The sequence below is a fragment of the Artemia sp. Qi Xiang Cuo genome, chromosome 2 (genome assembly GCF_049724085.1).
Source record: "Artemia sp. Qi Xiang Cuo chromosome 2, ASM4972408v1, whole genome shotgun sequence".
NCBI lineage: Eukaryota > Metazoa > Arthropoda > Branchiopoda > Anostraca > Artemiidae > Artemia > Artemia sp. Qi Xiang Cuo.
In genome coordinates, this window is record NC_142795.1 from 50205510 (window position 1) to 50218009 (window position 12500).

At 39.4% G+C, this 12500-nt stretch overlaps 1 protein-coding gene across 1 annotated transcript in view; it reads right to left on the minus strand.

The window, feature by feature from the left end:
- Nucleotides 1–1278: 1278 nt before the first annotated feature.
- LOC148955335 (origin recognition complex subunit 3-like) overlaps nt 1279–12500 on the minus strand; it is a 38852-nt gene continuing 27630 nt past the window's right edge. Inside the window, exons 5-7 of the mRNA XM_089107033.1 lie at nt 9896–10053; nt 3625–3860; nt 1279–1555 (exon numbers count right to left, since the gene is read on the minus strand). Coding sequence (XP_088963159.1) covers nt 1279–1555; nt 3625–3860; nt 9896–10053 — 671 coding nt within the window. The remainder of the gene's footprint in view (nt 1556–3624; nt 3861–9895; nt 10054–12500) is intronic.

Genomic DNA, 12500 nt, shown 5'->3' on the forward strand with positions numbered 1-12500 from the left:
CTGGAAATTATGTCTTTGAGGAAGACCCCCCCCCCCAGAACCCTCAGAGCAAAGGTTGAAAATTATGCCCTGGGGGTATATAAGGTTTTTATAGTGTTGTCGTAGAAACTTAAAAAAGGGCTCATTCGATTGGAAATTAAAAGGGCTAGTGCCATTTTTAATAGTCGAAAGTGATTGGAGATAGCAATCAAAATCTTGAGATAGCAATTTTCTTCAAAATAGTTGAAAGTTCTGAAAATTAGGTCTTTGAAGATGACAACACCCCCCAGCCCTCAGGGCAAGGTTGCAAGTTATGTCCTGGGGGCATATAAGGTTTTTATTGAAATGTTTGTCGTAGAAACTTCAAAAGGGCTCATTTGATTGGAAATTGAAAGGGCTAGTGCATTTTTTAATAGTTGAAAGTGATTGGAGAGCAACTAACGCCCCTCTCACGCCCACCATTTCCCCAAACTTCGCATCCCCAGACTTCGCATCCAAACTTGTAGAATCAGCAACTGTATGGTCTGGCGAACGGCATTTGAGACAGTAACGAGGTGCCGACAGATATTCTTTCAGAGATAAGTATTCATGCCCAAGTTTAACACCATTTTGCATAGAATTGGCTTTTGACATGGAGTCACAAAAGAGCTCAGAGCAACACATGCCAGTGTCACCGAAACGCATAGCCTCCACCACACCCGGGATATCCTTGAAAGAATGAGAGGTCTAAGTCCTTCGATATTCCTCATACTATCCCGAAAAACCGCTTAGTGATCACCTTGGATGAAGATTCTGCTATAATCACTGAAATTGAGTCTTTATATTCTTCAGCAGCAGATTTTTCAACATTAATCAGCGATTTGTCACCTCGCGAACTCAGATTGGTAACTACATCATGATGGCTTACTTTATCGAGCACTTCTTTGCGTTTTATCGGATCATTTAGTGTTTGCGGCTCTTTAGAGACAATAACAGTGGCGTGAGAGTCAGTTGGCGGTGTCGCACGGGCAGGCAATGGGGGGAAGTGTTTATCATACGAATTGAACTTACTTGAAACAGCCCCTGGGAGACACTGTTCCATTCTCTTCAACCTTGCGTTCGGGAACTCTGGCAAGCCAAAGCAGGGATGAGACAGGCACGTCATTTGGAGAACGAATTACAAACGTCGGTAGGTCTATGTCTTCATCATCACATTTCACGAATATGCTTAACATATCCTTCAGGCGGCTTTCCAAAGCCTTTGGCCCCTGTCTTCTCGGAAGCTCAGTCCCAGGCACGGGCACATCATAGAGGAGTTTTTTAGCTTCGATTATACTCGGCAAGTCCAGAAAAAAACTCCTTTCGAAGCTTCAGTATTTCGTTTTCATTCACTCCATTAGCATGGTTAAATTGCAAAAATTTAAAACCGGCGAAAATTAAAACCGTCACCAGCACGCGGATGCGAATATCATAAGAACCAAATACCACTAGGCAAGGGAAGCGTAGTTTTTTGCTACCTGATTCCCGCAGTTTAAGCGAGTCACCACTCCTGGCAGGTACAACGGCCCTTGCGACAAAAATTCCCCTCTTCGGCTCGCTTATTAGTAAAATTGAATTATATTCAGGTTATTAAATCAAGTTAAAAAGATAGTACGATAATACAGCACCTTATATGAGTGGGTAAAAATATTCAATGGTAAAATAGCACATAAATATCAATTTATTATTGCACTTTTTGCGAAACTGACGGTCACTGCAATCTACTGTAATTTATTCTAAATTTAATCTGGCTTAAAATCATATAGATGTCTCAAAGGATCAAATGCTAAATTATATATATATATATATATATATATATATATATATATATATATATATATATATATATATATATATATATATATATATATATATATATATATATATATATATATATATATATATATATATATATATATATATATATATATATATATATATATATATATATATATATATATATATATATATATATATATATATATATATATATATATTTTTTATATATATATATATATATATATATATATATATATATATATATATATATATATATATAGAGTAATATACATTTATCGCTCTATACATTAAAGATTTGGCAGAGTGAAGCTTAATTAGAAACAAAGAAATTGAAGCTAAACGCATCTAAGAAGGAGATCGTCGTCTTTCACAGTGGTAGACCTAACGGACAACATGATTTTTCATTTGCTTATAAAGGTAAGTCAATAAAGGTACCCCCAGATATAAGTACTTGAGATACGTGCTCGCAGAAAATGGGAACTGGTAAATATCCGAAAATAGCGCTTATTGTCACCCATGTTGCTATTTGTGGTTTACGAAGTCGTTAGTTACAAAACTGAGGCTACAATTGCAACATAAGTGTCCTAAAACCAAATTCAATATTTAGCCTGAATTTTTCAGTAACAACATCTTATATCTACCAGAGTTGGAAACCAACGGTTACTCAACATGTTAATTACAAAAAAAAAACTTTACAATATAGAAGTCCAAAATCAAGACATGATAAGAACATCAAAGATATTTCACGGATGATTATTGATTTTAACCAAACTTGGTGTTCAGTGTTTTTTAAAGTCATTAATCTTAACCACAAATATTAAATTCAAACCGAAAAAGATAAGAGTCTTAAAACAAAAACTAAAGAATGTAGCCTACATTTTTCAACCGGCTTCGAACTGTCACCACATCATTTATTATACTTTTTAAGGGTTTCTGAGTATGTTGATGGCAAGGCAAGTATGCCTAGGGGCAATAATTACCACATTTCTACTATTTACTTATGCAGCTTAATAGCCAGCATGATTGCTGCTAATATGCACAAAAATATTGCTAATTATAAAACAAACATAACTTACATTCAAAAAAACGAAGCTTGTCATGAAAAGTACAGAGCGAACCTAAAACTCAAAATCAGCAAAAACTAGCTGATAAAAGATATGAAACTTTAAACGGGCAAACATACTATTAAAGAAGAAATTAAACCAAAAACTTACAGAAATTACATAGATAGAGGTGGTGTGACCACATATCCAACTCCTCAAAAATTGGCGCGTTGGTAATTTTCTGAAAGCAAAATGCTTATCGAACAGTTTTATATTATAGGACTGAATAATCACATGCTGCTCAAATTTCCGGAAATTTTTTCTTTGGTATTAGCATATTTATAATAGTCAACTTAGTTTCATTAGTTTAATATGCAATATATTCTCCTCGATATTTTTTTCCTTTCAAATTCACTCCTTTCAAATGTACAAAAAAATTAGCCGGCTTAAGATTTCTTTTTTTAACTCGTGCTGTCTAATCTATTTAGTTTTAAGCAAAGTAGGATTGATATTCCTGCCTCTTATGGGGTTTGAGGGGACGGCAAGCAAAGCTACACTCAGTTCAGGTAATTTTGTTTCTTTTAAGTTTGGCTTCATTTTTATTGTAATTTCTGTTGTTGTTTTTTGGGGCTTGCTTTCTTCATTTATAGTAATTTGTGCTCGGCTTAAATTTGACAAATTACTAAAGAATTTTATTTTACGCTGATTCCAAATATGTAAAAGTCATTAATTTTAAAGATTACCATCAAAAACTTTACTTTCCTTTATAATCACAAGAACTAACCTTATGAGCGTGATAGCGTCTCCAATAATAGGAACGGAAAATCCTTCAAATTCCTCAAATATAATGAAAACCAAGTTTCTACTTCCATTACAATTCCTTACATTACTCTCTGTATTTTTATACTCTTCTTTATACCATGCGCAAAGCGTTTCTAGAGAGTAGACTAAGGGTTTGGTCAAAGAACCAGGCTGTATTTCCTCCACTTCGTGTTCATCTTCCAAGTAAGGTATCACGTCCTTAAATGAAAATACTACTCTTACAACAGATCGACAGAAGCAATTTGAAGGAAATCTATTAAAAATTTATTTACACCAAAGATCCCCAAGGGTTAAACTAGATTTCATGGGCTTTCTAAGTTTTTGCCTTATCCTTTTGTACAATCACTTCTAAGAAATTCTGCCTGTGGGAGGAGGATCCCAAGGGAGTCAACGGAAGCTCAGCTTTTATTGGTTGTTTGATTGACGATTGGACAAAAATGTTTTAACTCCTATTTCATTTTTACTGATCTTTGCCCTAACTATTCAACAAAATACCTAATGATTTTTGTAACTAAAACAGATATATATGCAAGTGATCAATCTTTGCTGTATTTCATCAAACAAATATAAGTCGTGCCTTCGCGTAAACCACTAAATGACGTTTTTGTCACGAAATTCCGCTTTGAAATCGTTCAAATTCAAAAAATAAACAAGCTTTCCAGAAATTTACCCTTCCCATTGAAGGAGAAAGCAGCTAGAAACTATAGTATGAATACTGTGATCTACAATAATAAGTGCGTTCAGACCCTGAGCTGCAGTGGTGGAGAGCCATCAACCTTTGCAAAGTTTCCACCACACTTCAAACACCAACAAAAGCTTGCTTTATATTGCCACAGAAGTCGTAAAATTCTGTCAAAGTAGTATCAGAGCTCCAAAGCAAACACTTTGAGTAGCTGAGTTCCATTACTGATGGTGGATGTTGAAGCAGGAATCGACACTAGCTTAACCACAATTAACTACAGTTGAAGGTCTAAACAGTCATTGATAGGACATCAAGCCAAATGATAGGACTTCGGTTAGGTTGGACGAAAAACTTCCAGCAACTTTAGTTTGACGATCCTGAGGACACCCACCCTCTTTTCCAGGAAGGAGGGATTGGGGGAGCGTACCCATGAAATACTAAATTAATACAAAGAAACTATAAGGACGATGGAGAGGTTGTACTTTGCTTGTTCGCTTTCCTAAGGTTGTTAAGGGGAGAGAGCCTTAAAATTCTCGCAGAAAGGGGTTCCTGACATTCTAACGCAGTAATATTCCTTTTTACTGATATTTCTAAATTACTTATTCTCGCAGATAGGGGTTATTCTCGCAGCCTTAAAATTCTCGCAGAAAGGGGTTCCTGACATTCTAACGCAATAATATTCCTTTTTACTGATATTTCTAAATTACTTATCGCATTTTTATAAAAAGAAAATATTACAAATAGTAAACAATACAACTTAAGTTCCAGTTTCAGCATAATCATAGGTTGCAAAAATTAATGTGGTTTAAGTATCTTTTTTTTCTTCTTCTCGTGTGCTGTTGGTTTATTTTTTGGCTTTAACTACACTCAATTCTCCCCTGTTGCAGGCACAGTTTACTCGGTTCTGTTGCGTGACCTATGTTGTTCCGTAATAATTTATATGACTATGTTTAGTAGCGATAACTTTCGTGTCTATCAACTTTATGGCTTCAATTAGCAATCAGTTATCATATTAGCGGTAAAGGCTTTAACAGAACTCAGACAGATAGAAAATAAACATGCTATCCTAGTTGCTGATTTGACCAAGTAAAATTCAATATTTCTTCATTCCTTTTCTGCTAATATTGAATTTTCGCCAAAACAAGTATTGAAAAAGCATTAAAAAAAACACATACTCCAAGAAAATGAAAGACGAAACAAAAATTACAGCAGGTTTGCGTACAATAGGCCCCATACATTTCCTGGGGGATTGGGGGAGGGTCAAAGGTTTCAGAATGAATGATTTTCGTCGGGAAATTCTACATTTACTAGGATATATTTTTTCTGTGTGTTTTTCCCCACGGGAAGAGGGCGGATGACATGTTTATTCTCCCCGGTAGGTGGTATTCTCCATATGTAGCTTAAATAGAAAGTCTTATACACATCATTAAAGAAACCGAGAATGGGTACCTTGACTGTGATAGAACAGCGGCGGATCCAGGGGGCCGGGGGGGGGGGCCCTGGGCCCCCCAAGATTTCTGGCGCCCTCATCATCCATCGTGCAAACGACCCTTTTTTGTGAATGATTCAACTAAGGCCGACGCTAAAAAAAAGAATCGGATACGCCGTCATTTTTTACTTTCTTTTTATCACATTATCTAAAGTTCAAATCCGACACTGCACGAATCATGATTATTGGGTTTATTTTTGGGACGTGCTAAACGAGCAAAACATTTTGTGGATGCTTACGAGAAATGCATGTCTTTGGGGAGTTGCGTGTGTGGTTAGATCCAACCGGCGGGAGGCTAGGCGCGAGCGACCCTGCCACTGCCTTCGGAGTATTTTTGCTCCGTGTGTTAGACCAGTTAGACGGAAACGCATTTAAAATGGATCGGAAAAAAAATCAGGGCATGAATATAGAACAGAGAAGAAACAAAGAATGATGGCGGAAAGCCGTAAAGGATCGAGGGACATCTCGATTATTTTGCCAAGAAAGATCAGATTAAAGGTAAGCTTTTAAAGATAGAACAATAAGGAAGGAGTGTCGTTTAAAGTGGGTATCAACACTTCTAATTTCTAGCTTTAGCCCATTGTCGGATAGCTTTCCTGATAAGGCTCATTCGTCAAGCTTCATCGCGTACCAGCTGCTTTTGTTGTTATATATTGCATACGGTCCTCTTGTACAGTGTTCTTCGTATGCAATTTGTCCGAAGCGTTTGACCTGATTTTTACCAGCCCACTCGTCTCGCCTGACGGTTATGATATTGGCTTAAAGCAGTATTTTTACCGACACACTGTGTCAGCTCTGAAATTATCTTTCAAATTCTTGCAGTTAAAGCTCTCTCTTTAGCCTTGTAAACTTCGGTGATAATTGTTTCGGGTCTTCAGCTCTTGAAAAATATTTGTTAGCATATGTCGGGGATCGGTTCTTGGGGTTGCAAATTAAATTAGTGATGTTTAGGGTGGTATTTTATTTTAAAGTCCGGGTTTCCTAGAAATAGTTTTGGGGTATGAAAGTTCAAGATTGTTGGGGGAGTTTAGAAGTTAATGTTGCTGATTCAGTTTATTTTCAAATTTAGTTCCAATTCTGCCTTCACCATGTTGAGAGTTAAATCTACTAAAGCAAGCCATTATACAAAGTGTATATACGTTTACAATAAATGTCTTGTGCAAACTTTAAAAGAGAAACTTTTTTTGTTAGATGTTGAGACGACGGCAACTTCTGATGCCCATTCTCGAGTCGACGGTCGGAATGCACAAAAACGCATTCGCTAGGAGAACGAACTGTCACCAACAACTCCGTCCACTTCACAGACGGCCTTCATAACAAACTTCGGCGAAACGACGCACACTGATCAGCTGACTGAAGGATCAAGAAGCAGTACTCAAACCTTGGTGGTACATAGCCCAACACTGATTTCACAGTCCCCGCACCCGCAGCAGGAATCAGAAGGCTATTTTTTCGCCTGAAACTGACTTCACGCCGTCGAATGACTTTGGCATTGCAGTAGCGCTGAAAGAGCGAAATCAGTTGTCTTCTGGCGAAATTATGTTTTTTATGAACGAAAGGTGGAAGCCGAAGAACCAATCTGATCTTCCAGTCTCGACACAAAAGAGAAAAAGGTGGCGAAGTCAAGCGTCGCTTGAATACCGAACATCTTGCCCGGTATCCTTGGCTCGCAGTGAGTCGTCATCCAGACCACGAAGGCCTTTGGTGCAGTGTTTGTGTTTTGATGAGGACCAACGAAAGCGGAGGAGGATGGTCAGCTTTATCTGGAGGCGGCGGAGGGCAAAAAATGGAGAAAGTTGGTCTTGAAACCGCTAAAAGACTATTCGAAACTTACCGGGAAAGATGGTGCGCTGACAACCCATGCTGAAGCACAGTTTCACAAACACTGCCAGGAAAAAGCTGCCGCGCTGCTAACAACGTTTCAGCGCGGTAGTCAAGATCAAGATATCAGGAATGCTCTGGACTGTGAAAGGGTCAAGCAAATACAGCAGAACCGTGCACTCTTGAGAAGCGTTGTTGAAACTGTCAAGCTTTGCGGGGCACAGAATATCCCCCTTCGTGGCCACTCGTGATGATGGCAAACTTGATATCCAAGACTCTGATGTCATTGCAACCCAGTAAACGACGGGAATTTCCGCCACCTACTTCGGTATCGGATTCAGAGTGGAGACTCGCAACTTAAAAATTTACTTGAAAATGCACCGAGCAACGCCAAATATACGAGTAAACAGATCCAGAATGAACTGATTGAACAATTGGGGAAATGATAAAAACCGAAGTAGTGAGAAAAGCAAACAAAGCAACGGTTTGGTGTCTTCTTGCGGACGAGTCAACAGACAGGCAGACCAGGGAGCTGATGGTCATTGTTTGTCGTTATGTGTGTAAAACCGAGCAGGGATAAGTGATTCGAGAAGATCCTTTTGCAGTTGTCGATGCCTTTCCAAACCCTGTCGAAGACTCGCTGGAGATGAGGAAAGTGACGACGGTAGAAGCGTCGAAGAGAAGCTAGACGGCAAGAGCACTCCAGGAAGCTGCTGTTGAGTGAGGTCAGGAAGTCAAATCTGGATTTGTCGAAGTGCGTTGGTCAAGGATACGACAAAGCTTTGCTGGCATGGCAAGCTTGACAAATGGTGCTGCTGCTGCAGTTAAACGCCAGTGTGGACTGGCAGATTACTTCCACTGTGTGAGCCATGCCACAAATCCTCCTCCATCGATTTCCGAAAGATAGTTTTCAGTTCCCATTTCTGCGCAATGCCCAAGACGTTGTTCGAGACACAATTTCCTCACTTCAGCTCAAGTGCCAAGAGAACAAGAGCTTCTAAAAAAGCGTCTTATCGCGGACAAAGCTAAAACAGAGACACTCGTCAGTCTTTGTACCGCGAGATTTGTGGAGGGCGACACGAAGCCAATCAGCGAGGTTTTGGGACTCCCTTCCAGGTCGATCGTTTCTGCTCTGCAGGAGAGATGGAAGGATGGCACGATCGAGAGGCAAGTAGCAGAGACTTATGCGACTACGATCCTGCATTGAAAAATCAGATACACTCGTAGGACTGGTTTGCCTGAATTCGTTTTCGTCGATCATGAAACCTTTGGCCAGGTCACTACAACAGAAGGATGAGCGACCTCGTGAGAGCCTATGTCCCTCATTAGCAGCGTGAAGGCAATGCTGGAAGATATGCGATCACATGCCGAAACCAAAATTCAGACTGCTTTACGAAGATCTTCTGAAAATGGCCGAAAAGATTGATGCTACCATCAAGGTAACGCAGCCACGCACAGCTTCGTTCTACATGCCGGGCAGGGGTACCCAAGATGGATCCAGAAAGTCATTATAGGATGGCGGCATTCATTCCAGCCCTGGACGCCATGCTGCTTGGTTTTGCGGGCGGTTCAGCCTGCCATTTTACGAATGCTGCCAGGCTTTCGAGCTTTGATTCCCGGCTGTGGTTAATGGCAAACGCTGGGAGGAAGTTCCAGCCAGAGGTACGAAAAGTGCAAGGAGCTGCTCGTGGGTACGGAGATAGACGTTAAAACCGAGTTCGAGATTTGGAACAAGTATTGGTCTAAGGAAACCGTGCAAAAACCGAAAACAGCTATTTCAGCGCTGAACAGTTGTCAGGAAAATGTATTTCCCAACGCCTCTTCGCATTGTTGACAATTCTCGCGACGCTTCCTGCTGTCAACCTGTGAAGCAGAACGAATGTTTTCAAAGGTTGACAGGACATGTTCATCAATACGAAGCACGATGACTGAAGAGGAGGTTGGAGGCTCTACTACTCATGCAGACTTACAGAGACGAACTGCCGAAAACAGACGATGCTATCGATATGTTCGCTCTCAGAAAAGCTCGCCGATTGAGTTTAGTTGTGGTGTGGTACTGTTTTATTTTCTTTTGCTACGTTTTACCTTTATGAGCATATTTGGCGGTGTTTTCATATAAATAAAGAGCTATCAAATTAGTCCTGTATAATCAGTTTTTTGGCGCCCTGTGTCCGGCGCGGCCCAGATTGCCTCCAGTCCCTTCAGTGCAGGTAGAGCAAAGTATTGCAGTTTTTTACTCACCTCCTTTCCTTTTATTATTTGACCAACGAGATTCTGTATTAGCGCTTTGACTGAAGTGCAGATCTTAGGGTTCAGTCGAGATACATTAGTACTGCAATTCTCCTTTAAATGATCACTCAACATTCCGAAAAAACGGTTATGATCTGGCATGTTAATACCTAAAAAATAAAAACATAAATGAATGAAAAAATTACTCTATAGCCTACAAAATTCTACTTTAAAGATTGTCAAGAGATATACCTAAAGCGTGTATTTTTTTTCACGACCGAGGTAGCTTTCAGTTCATGATCTTCTTTTTCCTCTTTTCTTTTTTTCTGTCACATTTTTTCTTGTTTTTTTAACAGTAGTATTCTGGGCCCGGTTATAGAAAAAAAAACAGAATTAAAAAGAAAAAAGAAAAAAAACAGAATATTAATCCTTTTCTGAACTAGCTCATCATTGTTATTGGTTGTCTGATAAAGCTTTTGTACGATCAGTCTTGGCTACAAGTTTGATGGTGACGGTACTCAGAGCTCGACCAAGTTGTCAAATGCCAAAAGGTATTCTTGTTGCCCTAGAACGGGCAGATATTATACAGTAAATCTTCCCAGAAGCATGACCATTTATGTAACCACTTTTTTGGAACATGAGATTCTCAAATTTTACTCTTTGGATTCTCAAATTAACAACTAGCGTCGTGTTGTGTCTTTGGGTGGCAGTGCAAGTTTGGGCCCATTCAGGGGGAGGAAGGTCCCTACATTCTTGTCATTCAGATAACCACCAGAAAGGGTTGTAGGATGTGCACCAAAACTTGGCGGGAAGCCTCAGGAAGAGTCCCTAAATTCTTCTAATCAGGACATCTACGATACAGAGTTGTTGGATATCAATCAAATTTGATGGTAAGCATAAACAAGGGTCCGAGCAGTAGACTTTGGGCAAAAAGGTGTAGAAAAATGAGATACCTACCAACTAAGGCTACCAATTAATATTAGAATGTCGGAAGCCACGGTAATGACAGTAGTTAAGTAATGCTCTGAAGCGAGGGTGCTTCGAAAAGATGAGGGAGATTTGTTAGACAGCTGAGTGGAGCTTTCTGCAGGAACTGTTGAAGCATAATGTTAGTTACACGTTGTTTGACTGACCAAGGGTGCTTCGAAAAGACGAGGGATATTTGTTAGAGAGCTGAGTGGAGCTTTCTGGAGGAACTGTTGAAGCATAATGTTAGTTACACGTTGTTTGACTGACCGAGGGTGCTTCGAAAAGATGGGGGAGATTTTTTAAAGAGCCGAGTGGAGCTTTCTGGAGGAACTGTTGAAGCATAGTGTTAGTTACACGTCGTTTGACGTCCAACAACTGTAGTTGGATCCCACTTTCTAGGGCTATAAAAAAAGCTAAGGTGGCTAGGCCGTGTTTTACGGTTAAAGGATGACAAATTGCCAAATATAGTTTTTTTTTACCATCCATTTAGGGGCAAACAAAAAGCAGATCGTCACCGAAAGATGCGAGAAGAGGTCACAAAGGAGGATTTATAGCTAATTGAAACTTAATAGGAGGAAGTTGAGAGTGAAGTTGAGAGTGGTGCTTTTAGTCGGACCTAAAGGTAATGTCCTTGCATGCATTTTCCATGTCTGGGACTGCTTTAGTCTCTGAAGGGAGGAGGGGGGTCCAAAGATTATTCTCATTATAAAGCATACCAGAAGAGGAAGTCGGATCCCAGCAAATATTTACAGTAAGTAAAAGCAAGGGCTACAATGGTCTAGGGTCCTTCCCTGATACTACCTCTAGGGAAGGGATAAAGGGTTTCAAAGTGCCATTTCAGCAGCCTAAGCACAAGGAGAGCTTTTGGAATCAACAAACCTCGCAAATAGTTATAATTATAGGCTTGGAAGTCCGTGCTCAAACCGGATTACGATGGAAGAGCTAGATTCGTGTCCTCCGCATCATACTAAATAAAACAAGGCCGGGATTAGCAACTGCGTTATAAGTTGCACCAGTGGGTGGTTCATGTCCTATCTGATAGCTGCAAGAAAATACTTGATGCTAAAAGTATGTGTCGCTAGAGTTTTTATGTCATGTTTTATATTTTGGTCGAAGCAAGTCTACACAACCGTAAACCGGCTAGAACTATTAAAATTTATTATCTAACTTTTAAAATAAATGAACGTATTTGAATCGTTTAAAAACCTATTTGAATAATTAGTGTGGCCTATATATCCTTTTTCCTACAGCATGTCCATATACTGTACGTGAGAACTACACGAATGTAAACTGCCCCCATACCTAAGTGGGTTGGGATAGATACCCTTCTCCCCCCCCCTTACGCACCCCCCGCGGGATCCATCAAACACCTTAACGATGGGTAACCTGACACAAAAGTTAAAGAACCATTGCAGAGTTTAAGCAAGCGATTAGTGGGTCAGCTTGACCCATATACTAATATGCATAAATAAAAATTATAAATTGTAAAACAAAGTAAATAAATAAATATCTAAATAAAAGCATGAATAAAAAAAATTAGCAGTTGGATAGAATTGTGTGAAAATAATAGAATGAATATTTAACATTGGAAATATTAAACCTTGCCTAATTTTAAAGTGTTTTATTTTCCATTTGGAACATTTGGGAA